General features: G+C 42.1%; 1 protein-coding gene across 7 annotated transcripts in view; it reads right to left on the bottom strand.

Annotated features, from left to right (window-relative positions):
- MYO9B (myosin IXB) overlaps positions 1 to 12,325 on the bottom strand; it is a 116,963-nt gene that overhangs the window by 99,195 nt on the left and 5,443 nt on the right. For all 7 annotated transcript variants that reach the window (XM_070747748.1, XM_070747766.1, XM_070747783.1 and 4 more), the window contains exon 2: positions 1,889 to 2,785. In XM_070747748.1, the coding sequence (XP_070603849.1) occupies positions 1,889 to 2,728 (840 nt within the window). In that variant the 5' untranslated portion in view covers positions 2,729 to 2,785. The remainder of the gene's footprint in view (positions 1 to 1,888; positions 2,786 to 12,325) is intronic.

Here is a 12,325-nt window from a genome sequence, read left to right as displayed (position 1 = left end):
TAAGGCAAGATTTTTTGAAAGCCAACACAGCCATTTATAAAAAAAAAAATTTTTTTCAAATATTTCGGAAGGGGGGGAAAAATATGTGGAGGAAGCTATTTTGGAAAGGTTTAGGAGAGTCTTGTGCAGGAAAAAAAAGAAGCCCAGTCAGAAAGGGAAGCAAGGGTTTCATTTGAAAGCTTCCTTCCAACATCGAAGTCCAAAACCTCAAAACATTGTGAAGTTTTAAAACCACACTGAAGTCATCTTTAATTACAGTGTTCCCTCGATTTTTGCGGGTTCGAACTTCGCGAAAAGTCTATACCACGGTTTTAAAAAAATATTAATTAAAAAATACTTCGTGGGTTTTTTTCCTATACCACGGTTTTTCCCGCCCGATGGCATCATATGTCATTGCCAAACTTTCATCCGCCTTTAATAAATATTTTTTTAAAATAAACTTTAATAAATAAACATGGTGAGTAATAATCTAAATGGTTGCTAAGGGAATGAGAAATTGTAATTTAGGGGTTTAAATGTTAAGGGAAGGCTTGTGATACTGTTCATAGCCAAAAATAGTGTATTTACAGTGATCCCCCGATCATTGCGAGGGTTCCGTTCCAGGACCCCTCGCAATGATCGGGTTTTCGCGAAGTAGCGCTGCGGAAGTAAAAACACCATCTGCGCATGCGCAGATGGTGTTTTTACTTCCGCCGCAGCAGCGAGGAGCCGAAGATTGGGGTTTTAAAACACCCGCGCGGCTTACAAACTGAGCCCTAAAGCCAAGCGCCAAAGGCGAACTTCTGCGCTTGGCTTCAGGACTCAGTTTGGAAGCCGCGCGAGTGTTTTAAAAGGTCTCCGCCAACAATGGGAGCTTCCTAGCACCCCCCAAACCCGGGTTGGGGGCTCGGGGGGGGTGCTAGGAAGCTCCCATTGTTGGCGGAGACCTGTTAAAACACTCGCGCGGCTTCCAAACCGAGTCCTGAAGCCAAGCGCAGAAGTTCGCCTTTGGCGCTTGGCTTCAGGACTCGTTTTGGAAGCCGCGCGAGTGTTTTAAAAGGTCTCCGCCAACAATGGGATCTTCCTAGCACCCCCCAAACCCGGGTTGGGGGCTCGGGGGGGGGGTGCTAGGAAGCTCCCCATGATGGCGGAGACCTGTTAAAACACTCGCGCGGCTTCCAAACCGAGTCCTGAAGCCAAGCGCCAAAGGCGAACTTCTGCGCTTGGCTTCAGGACTCGGTTTGGAAGCCGCGCGAGTGTTTTAACAGGTCTCCGCCATCATGGGGAGCTTCCTAGCACCCCCCCCGAGCCCCCAACCCGGGTTTGGGGGGTGCTAGGAAGATCCCATTGTTGGCGGAGACCTTTTAAAACACTCGCGCGGCTTCCAAACTGAGTCCTGAAGCCAAGCGCCAAAGGCGAACTTCTGCGCTTGGCTTCAGGACTCAGTTTGGAAGCCGCGCGAGTGTTTTAACAGGTCTCCGCCATCATGGGGAGCTTCCTAGCACCCCCCCCAGCCCCCAACCCGGGTTTGGGGGGTGCTAGGAAGCCCCCCATGCCGGCGGGAAGACCCAGGGAACGTTCCTTCGGCCGCCCAGCAGCTGATCTGCCGGAACGCAAACTCCACCATCTACGCATGCGTGCAGATGGTGTTACTTCCGGGTTGAAAACTCGCGATATAGCCGTTTCGCAATGATCGGGGTCGCGATACCTGGGGGATCACTGTACTTCCGCATCTCTACTTCGCGGAAATTTGACTTTCGCGGGAGGTCTCGGAACGCATCCCCCGTGAAAGTCGAGGGAACACTGTATCTCGGTTTAAGAAAGTACGGTATTTACAAATACATATGTGTGTTTGTGCGTGGGTGTATACGCAGGTACATGTGTGTAAATATACATTATGCATTTTTACCTCCAGCACTGGTCCAGCTCCCAATATAGTCCTCTCCACTCCGCTAGCATAACCCTTTTGACTCAGGGCAGTGAGGCAGTGGATCAAGAAGTTTGTGCTTTGGGTTTTTCCTGACCCGCTCTCGCCAGAAATAACAATGCACTGATTCATGTGTTTCTTCAACATAGCATGGTAGGCTACGTCAGCGATGGCAAAAATGTGGGGCTCCAGCTTCCCAAGTTGGTGATTCTCGTACATCTGGACGTACTTGGGGTTGTAGATGGGCAGAAATTTGAAAGGGTTGATGGCAATGAGGATGCTGCCCACGTAGGTATAGATCTTCTGTTTCAGGAAACGCCGCTTGAGGTTCTCCAACAGGGTGGTCTCTGTCAAGTTGGGGAGGTTGCACATGTCGTTGAAATGTTGCCAAGGAAGGAAGCCCCTTTCAACGAGTCGCCGGGCTTCCTCCTGGTTCTCTTCTTCGCAGGTTTGCTGCGTGTGGACGTATTTGATAGTCCCATCAGCGTTCCTCTCTTGTAAAACAAAATAATAACCATCTTCCCGAGGGTGGTCATCCTGGGCCCGGCGAGGCCAAAGCAGGACCCTATGGACAGGAGGGTCATTCCCATCTAATACCCATTCCTCTCCCCCTGTCTCCTTCACCTCCACAAGTACATAATGTTTAGAGGGGTCCAAACTCAGGGAGCCAATAACATCTTTAATGACCTCGGTGACTGTGGCATCCTTAGTTGCTGTTACCCTGCAACAGGAACTGTGTTCTGTTGAGAGCTGGGGATAAATATGAAGGGTGTAGGTTACATTCTCTGGACAAGCTGCACTGCTGACATCTTTTAAACTCATCCTGGACCATGTCCTCCCTCGGCATGCCGCCCTGGCTTGATGCACTGGGCCAGTTATCTGAAAACAAGGAAGGAGAATATCACAAACATATCCTGATTTGAGATGCTGTCCTAGAAGTACACAGAACTATAATGTCCCTAATCATTTTCCGGTAGGGTCAGGGGTTTGTGGTTGGCAAGATAAGACTGAAAAGATAACAAGACCAGTAAAAATTTAAAGGTAACGGGCCACAGAAAAGGCATAAAGACAAACAGAAAAACACTGTCAGCACCTATAAACAGCTTTTTTAAAGTTTTGGATTGCAATGTTGACTGGGTAAAAAAATGCAAATTACATACCTGCAAATTCCTAGCTGATGTTTCATATTTTAACAATAATAACAAGAATGGGGAGAACTCTAAAGGTGCAGGGCAATCATAGGGTTCCTTTCTTCCAAGCATACAAGTAGTTTTCGCCAAACTCCAATTTTTGTGCTATCTCCACAAAAGAGTCTCTTTACAACAACACACACCAATCACAAAGCAGGAGGAAATATCGTATTTTTCAGAGTAAAAGACACACAATTTTCTCCCTAAAAGTGGGTGAAATTTTAGTTGCATCTTACATACTGAATTTGGGTATTTGTGGGCTCCCAAAAATGTTTTCACCCTCCCAGGCCCCCAGAAGCACTCTGTCTGCAGTGCTCCATATGTCCCGTTTTTGCCAAAACCAGGCCTGTTCTCATCAAAACCCTGTCCATTTTTGGCCTGCAGAGTACTTCTGGGGACCAGGAAGGGCAAAAACGTGCCCATTTTGGCAAACATGGGCTGTGCTGAGCACTGCAGAGTGCTTCTGGAGGCTGGGAAGGGCAAAAATACAATGTGTGAAGCCCAAAATCTATTTTTTCTTGTTTTCCTCCTGTAAATTTAGGTGCGTCTTATTGTCCGGTGGTAACAGTTAAGTTCTGAATTGAAGAAGCTTCTTGGATGAGAAGCAAAGCATTTTCAAAGAAAAAAAAAGATGTTTAAGATGTAACCGTGCAAAAGGTTCTCCTGGCCACAGCCTCCAATTGCTTTTCAAGCCAAAGCTGGGGATCCAGAAATATTTCCAAGCTGTGAGCCAAACTGATATTGACAGACCTCTGCCGAAACCTACAATCCGAGCTATTAGTATTCGCAAGAATTTCTAACCAAATTGATAAATCTGCAAATATATCAAACCTGCCAGACAGTTCAAGCCCATGCAATATAAATGCAGAGTGTTTATGCTCTAGGCCAAAAATCTCCAATAATGACATATCATCTTAGCAGTTCACAAGTGGGAAGCCACTCTTTCCTCCAACGGCAATAAGGAGACATAAGCATTTTCCATCTATGGATTCTACTTGTTAACTTCCTGGAGATATTTGGCTAATCGCTAAGCTGCAGGCAGGCTCAGAAATAGATTCATACTCTCTCAACAGTCAAAAGTCTACACCGAGTAAGAGCGCCAAATTAAAGAAGAACAGGCTTCTTATATCTTGAAGTGAAATAATTTGAGTCTTCCTTCAGAAGACGGGCTACAAAAATGGTGGAAGATCTTAAGCATAAAACGTATCAGGAAAGACTTAATGAACTCAATCTGTATAGTCTGGAAGACAGAAGGGAAAGGGGGGACCATGATCGAAGCATTTAAATATGTTAAAGGGTTAAATAAGGTTCAGGAAGGAAGTGTTCTTAATAGGAAAGTGAACACAAGAACAAGGGGCCACAATCTGAGGTTAGTTGGGGGAAAGATCAGAAGCAACGTGAGAAAATATTATTTGACTGAAAAAGTAGTAGATGCTTGGAACAAACTTCCAGCAGACGTGGTTGGTAAATCCACAGTAACCGAATTTAAACATGCATGGGATAAACATAGATCCATCCTAAGATGAAATACAGGAAATAGTATAGGGGCAGACTAGATGGACCATGAGGCCTTTTTTCTGCCGTCAATCTTCTATGTTTCTAAGACCACCAAGCACTTAATCTCTCAGTATGACCAAAAGGTGTTTCTCTAAAGACAACTGGATTTTCTTGTTTTTCTTTTCCTTTGAAAACATTTCAGTTCTTCAAGAAACTACTTCAGTACTGACCCATGACCCATATGACTGAGAATCTCCAGAGACTTCTCTGTATGACTTTCTTCAGATATGAATTACAGTGCAGAGGAATTTTAGCAATTGCCAAAATTGAGGAAACCGCCTACTATTATTAACATTTTCATTGAGGAACTATTGTAGTCTGTAGAATGCCGTTTGAAAAAAAAAATCTATAGGAACTGAAAGTTTCCTACACGATGCAGCAACAACTTTTTAAAAATGTACTATCATGTAATAACTGGCTTACAGATAAATACTCAGTTGTTATGACTCCTGTATTCTACAGCAGTGTTTCCCAACCTTGGCAACTTGAAGATATTTAGACTTCAACTCCCAGAATTCCCCAGCCAGCGTTCGCTGGCCGGGGAATTCTGGGAGTTGAAGTCCAAATATCTTCAAGTTGCCAAGGTTGGGAAACACTGTTCTACAGCATGGATAGAGGAGGCAAACTAATTCAGAAAGCCTCCCTAAATACTGGTTATCCCTAGCCCAACGGTGCATAAGAGATAAAAAGGGAAGGCCTTAAATATGTTACAAAAATGAGTAAGATAAAAATAGCATATAAAAAAGTTGTTTATTCTATATCTGAAAATGATGAAAACGACTGATACTAAGAGATGTTAACTCAAATTAATTCCACCAATTTTGTAAGCAGGGTATAGCACCAAAGGTTGTCCAATTTTCTTTTTCATCTCAAAAGCACACCTCTATGCCTTAAGCTGTTTAGTATAGAGTGGTACCTCTACCTAAGAACGCCTCTACTTACTGTACAAACTTTTCTAGATAAGAATTGGGTGTTCCAAGACTTTTTTGCCTCTTCTCAAGAACCATTTCCACTTTACAAACCCGAGCCTCTGAAACTGTAACCAGAAAAGGCAGGGAGAAGCCTCCATGGGGCCTCTCTAGGAATCTCTTGGGAGGAAACAGGGCTGGAAAAGGCGGGGAGAAGCCTCTTTGGGGCCTCTCTAGGAATCTCCTGGGAGGAAACAGGGCCTCCACCCTCCCTGTGGTAAAAGCATTATTTGCTTTCACATTGATTCCTATGGAAAAAATGGCTTCTTCTTACAACTATTAGGAAAGGTTAGCTAGAATTTTGAAGTGCTGTATATTCAGGATGCTGACAATATCTAATTGTAGGTGTGCATAGCAAGCCACAACAAACTCTGAATAAAAACTCACATATTATATAAATGATGTAGTTATGATTGCATCATATATGACACATTTACTGTATGTCATTTACAACATTTGCATGATGATGTTACGTTCATGTTAGAATTTGATCTCACCCCACCCATTTCTTTCATTAATGCCTACATAGCCAACTCTTATCTTTTCTTGATATCAGAATTTTAAATCCTGATGCGATTCCATGGATAGTATGAGGGCAAAAAAATAATAATCTAGTCAAAGAAAATACAGTTTTTACTGAGTTCAAATGGAAATCAAGGAAGAGATTCTACTGCCCGAGTATGATTATTTTTCCTTTTGGGTACAGGTAATCCTTGACTTACAACTGTAATGGAGCCTGCCCATTACTGTCTTAAATTGTGATTAGCATAAAGTGAGTCACTTGAGTAGACCCATTTTTATGATTGCTTTGTGGTGGTTATAAAGTGTACACCATAATCATTAAACAAAACCATTATTCGCTATAGGGCAGTGATGGCGAACCTTTTCTTCCTTAGGTGCTGAAAGAGCCTGTGCTTGTGCTATCGCGCATACGTGAGTGCCCACACCCATAATTCAATGCCTGGGGACGGTGAAGATGGCCTCTCTCCCCCTGGAGGCCCTCTGAAGGCCTGAGACAGCCCGAGTCTGTGGAGAGGGGCGGCATACAAATCTAATAAATTATTATTAAATTAATTATTATTTCCCAAGGTCTGGTGGGCCTGGTAGGCCCATTTGTCATGCTCCCTGGGCTCCAGAGGCAAAAATGCCCTCTCCCATCCCCTCGGACACTCTCTGGAAGCCGAAAATGCCCTCCCAGAGCCTCTGGACAAGCCAAAAATCAGCTACCTGGCACGCACATGGACATTGGAGCTGAGCTAGGGTAGCAGATATGGCTCCGTGTGCCATCTATGGCCCCTGTGCCATAGGTTCGCCATCAGTGCTATAGGGTGTTTTTGCTAAAAATCTAAAATGAATGCCCTCTTTTAGCCAAAACATTATAAATCATTATAAATTTATAAACATTATAAATCATTGTCATGTGACCATAAAATGTTGAAAATGGCCATAAATAGGGGAGGGCAGACATAGGAACTGGCTCATAAGTATTTTTGAAGGTCCATTCTCTGAGTGACCAATCGTAAGTTGAGGACTATCTGTACACAGTTCAAGTATATTTCTGAACTGGGATGTCCATATTTCACTGTGACCAGAAAGCTTTTGTAAAAATAATAGGAATATTCTGGCTACATTTTTTCTTAAAAGCGCCAGATGTAGCCACAGTAAAATGTCTCAATTACCTTATACTTCGATTACTGTAGGATATACCACTGTTTACCACTGTTTGTGTGTATGTCTGGTTTTTAAATAAGGTTTTTTAAAGATATTTTTAAATATTAGATTTGTTGTACATTGTTTTTCTGTTATTGCTGTGAGCCGCCCCAAGTCTACGGAGAGGGGCGGCATACAAATCTAATTACAGTGGAACCCCGACATAAGAGCTGCTCTACTTAAGAGCAACTCGAGATAAGAGCTGGGAGGGGAGAGATATTTTTGTTCTACTTACAAGCCCAAATTCGAGATACAAGCGCCAAGGAGCTGTCTCCTGAAGCCAAACGCTAACTTCCGCGTTCGGCTTCAGGAGACAGCTGCGAAGCGGCGCGCGTGTTTTAAAAGGTTGCAGCCGGCCTGGGGGGCTCGGGGGGGTGCTTGCAGCTTTCTTTCTTGCTCTTTTTCTTTCTCTCTTTTACCTTCCCTTCCTCTATTTCTTCTTTTCTTTCTCCTTCCCACCTTCTTCCCTCCCTCCCTCCCTTCACTCATTCCTCTCTTACTCTCCCCTTTCATAAGTTTCCTTGCTTCCGTCCTCTGTTCCTGTCCCTTCCCCCTTTCTTTCTTTCTTTCTTTCTTTCTTTCTTTCTTTCTTTCTTGCTCTTTTTCTTTCTCTCTTTTACCTTCCCTTCCTCTATTTCTTCTTTTCTTTCTCCTTCCCACCTTCTTCCCTCCCTCCCTCCCTTCACTCATTCCTCTCTTACTCTCCCCTTTCATAAGTTTCCTTGCTTCCTTCCTCTGTTCCTGTCCCTTCCCTCTTTCCTTCCTTCCCACCCTCCGTCCATTCATTCACCCATTCCTCTCTTGATCGCTTAAAGCCGGTCCCTGGTGCAAAAAGGGTTGGGGACCTCTGTCCTACAGGATTGGGTGGCAGAGAAGTTGAACATATGTAAATTTAAAAGTTTAAGAAAGTTTACAAGTTAAGTGAAAGAAACTTCATTATTCATTTATATGTACATGTACATTTCTTCATTAAAAACATGTCTTTCTGCATAATTTAGACTAACTTTGTGAGTTTTTTGAGGGCTGGAACCAATTAAAATTATTTACATTAATTCCTATGGGGAAAAGTCGTTCGAGATAAGAGCTGCTCGACTTAAGAGCCCAGGTCCGGAACGAATTAAACTCGTATCTCGAGGTACCACTGTAATTTGACTCGCACTTCATATAGTACTGATATATTACAATCTCCTTTACAAATCTGACCAGAATATTTTTGGAAGATTCCCATTTCGCTGCCTCACCATTATGGAGGCATATTTTGTAAGAACATAAACTAATCTTTCAAGTGGGTACTTGGAAGCTCTAAAATTTCTTGCCAAGGTCAGATTCCTTTTTTCTCCATTATCCTGGTACTGAGAGAGAACATATTTCAGATCAGGCCATCTAAACAGAAGCTATACTTGGGTGATATTTCTGTTTTACCAGTTTTAATTACGGTAGATTTTAACTGTACAAACACACATTTTATTTTTGTATAGCCACTTTCAGAAACAGTTTTGGCAGAAAGTCATTATATTAAGTATTTATATCACAACTGAAATATTTGTGATCTAAATAGTATTCCTCTCACTTGTCAGATCAACTCATCCTGATATTAGATAGCAGAGCCCCTCTATTTCTGAGGTTAAGGGTATATCAGAAGTGCAACTACAGGAAAGTACAGTATATTGACACAATACATAGAAGAACACAATTGAAGAGAAGGATTTAGGGGTAGTGATTTCTGACAGTCTCAAAATGGGTGAGCAGTGTGGTCGGGCGGTAGGAAAAGCAAGTAGGATGCTTGGCTGCAAAGCTAGAGGTATAACAAGCAGGAAGAATGGAGATTGTGATCCCCTTATATAGAGCGCTGGTGAGACCACATTTGGAATACTGTGTTCAGTTCTGGAGACCTCACCTACAAAAAGATATTGACAAAATTGAACGGATCCAAAGACGGGCTACAAAAATGGTGGAAGGTCTTAAGCATAAAACGTATCAGGAAAGATTTAATGAACTCAATCTGTATAGTCTGGAGGACAGAAGGAAAAGGGGGGAGATGATCGAAACATTTAAATATGTTAAAGGGTTAAATAGGGTTCAGGAGGGAAGTCTTTTTAATAGGAAAGTGAACACAAGAACAAGGGGACACAATCTGAAGTTAGTTGGGGGAAAGATCAAAGGCAACATGAGAAAATATTATTTTACTGAAAGAGTAGTAGATCCTTGGAACAAACTTCCAGCAGACGTGGTTGGTAAATCCACAGTAACCGAATTTAAACATGCCTGGGATAAACATATATCCATTGTAAGATAAAATACAGGAAATAGTATAAGGGCAGACTAGATGGACCATGAGGTCTTTTTCTGCCGTCAGTCTTCTATGTTTCTATGTATATTAAGAACCCTACTATAAATTCATTTACCAAACTGGCAACTGAAAAGAGAAATCAAAACAGAAAAGGCTTTGTGTTTCCTGGCTGTAAGCTTTGCCAGAATGAACTGGCTGTAGCATGACTGCTAAACAGATCTATTTAAGGAAAAATTAAGAATTAAGCAAGCTGTCTCTGCATATCCAAAGGGAAACGTCAGTCTTCAAGGCAGAAAAAGCCATTCCTTATTTCCTAGGGAACACATGACACATGGAAGATTACTTCTCCTTTTAGTTAACCCACGCTGTTACCTCAAAAGGAAAACTGTGGAATCTTTCCTTCAGATGAAACAGGCTGAATGTGTATGTGGGATAAAGAATAAACGTGACAATTCCAAACTTTCTTCTGCCAAAGGCAAACTATAAACTTATAAGACAGAAAAAAAGGGGCGGCGGGAGTCAATTTGTGACTTAAAAAATATTCTGCAGTATATTTTTATTGAAATCTTCCCATTTTAAAGATTAAAATCCAATGTCAGACCGATTCCTGTGTGGGCTCATGCTCTAACCTCTTTCAGTTAGCTTATGTACAATATATAAAGAAGAGAACCCTTAACTTGTATAACTTATGGCTACAAGAAAACATGGTAGGGCATATTCCCCCCAGTCCGTCCAAAGCAGTGGTTTGGTCTACATAAACCCATAATTTTAAATTGCATGTTTAACTAGTGAATCATGCCAATGCTAAAACGGGAAAGCTAACATTATAACAAAGTAGCGCAGGAAGGAAGAAAAAGAAAAGAGCAGTATGGCCATTTCAAGAATCCTTCATTTTTATATAGTCATTTTAGTATACAGTACAGTGTTCCCTCAATTTTTGCGGGGGATGCGTTCCGAGACTGCCCGCGAAAGTTGAATTTCCGCAAAGTAGAGATGCGGACGTAAATACACCATTTTTGGCTATGAAGAATATCACAAGCCTTCCCTTAACACTTTAAACCCCTGAATTACAATTTCCCATTCACTTAGCAACCATTTAGATTATTACTCACTATGTTTATTTATTAAAGTTTATTAAAAAAAATATTTATTAAAGGCGGATGAAGGTTTGGCGATGACATATGATGTCATCGGGCGGGGAAAAACGTGGTATAGGGGAAAAAACGCAAAGTATTTTTTAATTAATATTTTTGAAAAACTGTGGTATAGATGTTTCGTGAAGTTCGAACCCGCGAAAATCGAGAGACCACTGTATAGCACCTTAGTGAGGCTCAATTCTTAGCAGAAATGGAAGAGTTCTGCAGATTACAATTAACAATTTATTCATTAAATCTGTGCACTGCCCAACTCATTGCAAGGTGAACCCAGCGGCTTACAACATCATACAATGGGAGGGAGGGAAGGATAATAATAATAATAATAATTAGATTTGTATGCCGCCCCTCTCCGACGATTCATAATGATGAACTGGTGGATGGATGGACGGATAGAAAATTTTAAGAGAAAAAAAAGATAAAACTATTAAAAAACTGAGCAAGCTGCAGAAAAATTATATAGTTCTGGAATATGGAAAATGGTGGAAGATATAGCTTTTCATTACTATACGGGGTACAAAAAGAGAAGACTTGGCAGAATACAAAAGAATTACCGTATAACATAAATAATATTTTCCTTATTGCTCTTATGATAATAAAGCCTATTCAGTCAAACTGACTAGCAGAAGAATCAGGACAGGTAAAAAAATAAGTTCACAGCTATGGGACAATCTTGCATGATGATTACAAGAGCCCTATTAAATCCTTCCCCATCCATGCTTCACTTCACCACGGAGAGGAAGTCAGAAATAAACACAGAGCATCTGTTTGCTCCATCAATGCCAAGGACATCATTGTTGTTTATACATGGATACAGAAAGGCATCTTAGGTTTATTATCCTAGACCATTAGCCTGGCTGGGGAATTCTGGGAGCTGAAATCTACCTAACTTAAAAATTGCTAAGGTTGAGAAACATTGCCCGAGACACAACAGCTGCCCAGGTTAAGTTGAAATGTACATATACATCAGTGGTGGGATTCCATTTTTTTTTACTACCGGTTCTGTGGGCGTGGCTTGGAGGGTGGGGTATGGCTTCGTGGGCGTGACTCAGGGGCAGGTTCCAGTTGCATTTTGCTACTGGTGTGTACCCGTGCAGGTGTGCAGATCCCACCATGCGATTTCATTTCCGCGCATGCTCAGGATGACATTACAAGCCGAAACACAGCTGAGTAGCTTCTTAGCTGTGTTTCAGACGAAGAATAAAGGTCGGCATTAACGGGAGGGGCAGACGGGAGAGCTTTTTCCGACGCGGAGAAGCCATCTAAACTCAAAAATGACACGTGAGCCGCCCTGAGTCCTTGGAGAAGGGCGGCATACAAATGCAATTAATAAATAAAATAATTTTTTTAAAAAAAAATCATCGAAAATTAGATCATCACAAGGCTGCCACTGGATCGCATTGATAGGAACCTACCATTGGCGTGACTTCGTTGGCATGGCAGGGGAAGGCTATTGTAAAATCTCCGTTCCCACACCACTCCAGGGGAAGGTTGCTGCAAAATCCACATTTCCTTGGACTATACTAAAAACTCTCTCACTTCATTCCTTC

This window comes from Erythrolamprus reginae, chromosome 1 (assembly GCF_031021105.1).
Source record: "Erythrolamprus reginae isolate rEryReg1 chromosome 1, rEryReg1.hap1, whole genome shotgun sequence".
NCBI classification, from domain to species: Eukaryota; Metazoa; Chordata; class Lepidosauria; order Squamata; family Dipsadidae; genus Erythrolamprus; species Erythrolamprus reginae.
This window is presented reverse-complemented; position numbering and strand designations above follow the sequence as displayed.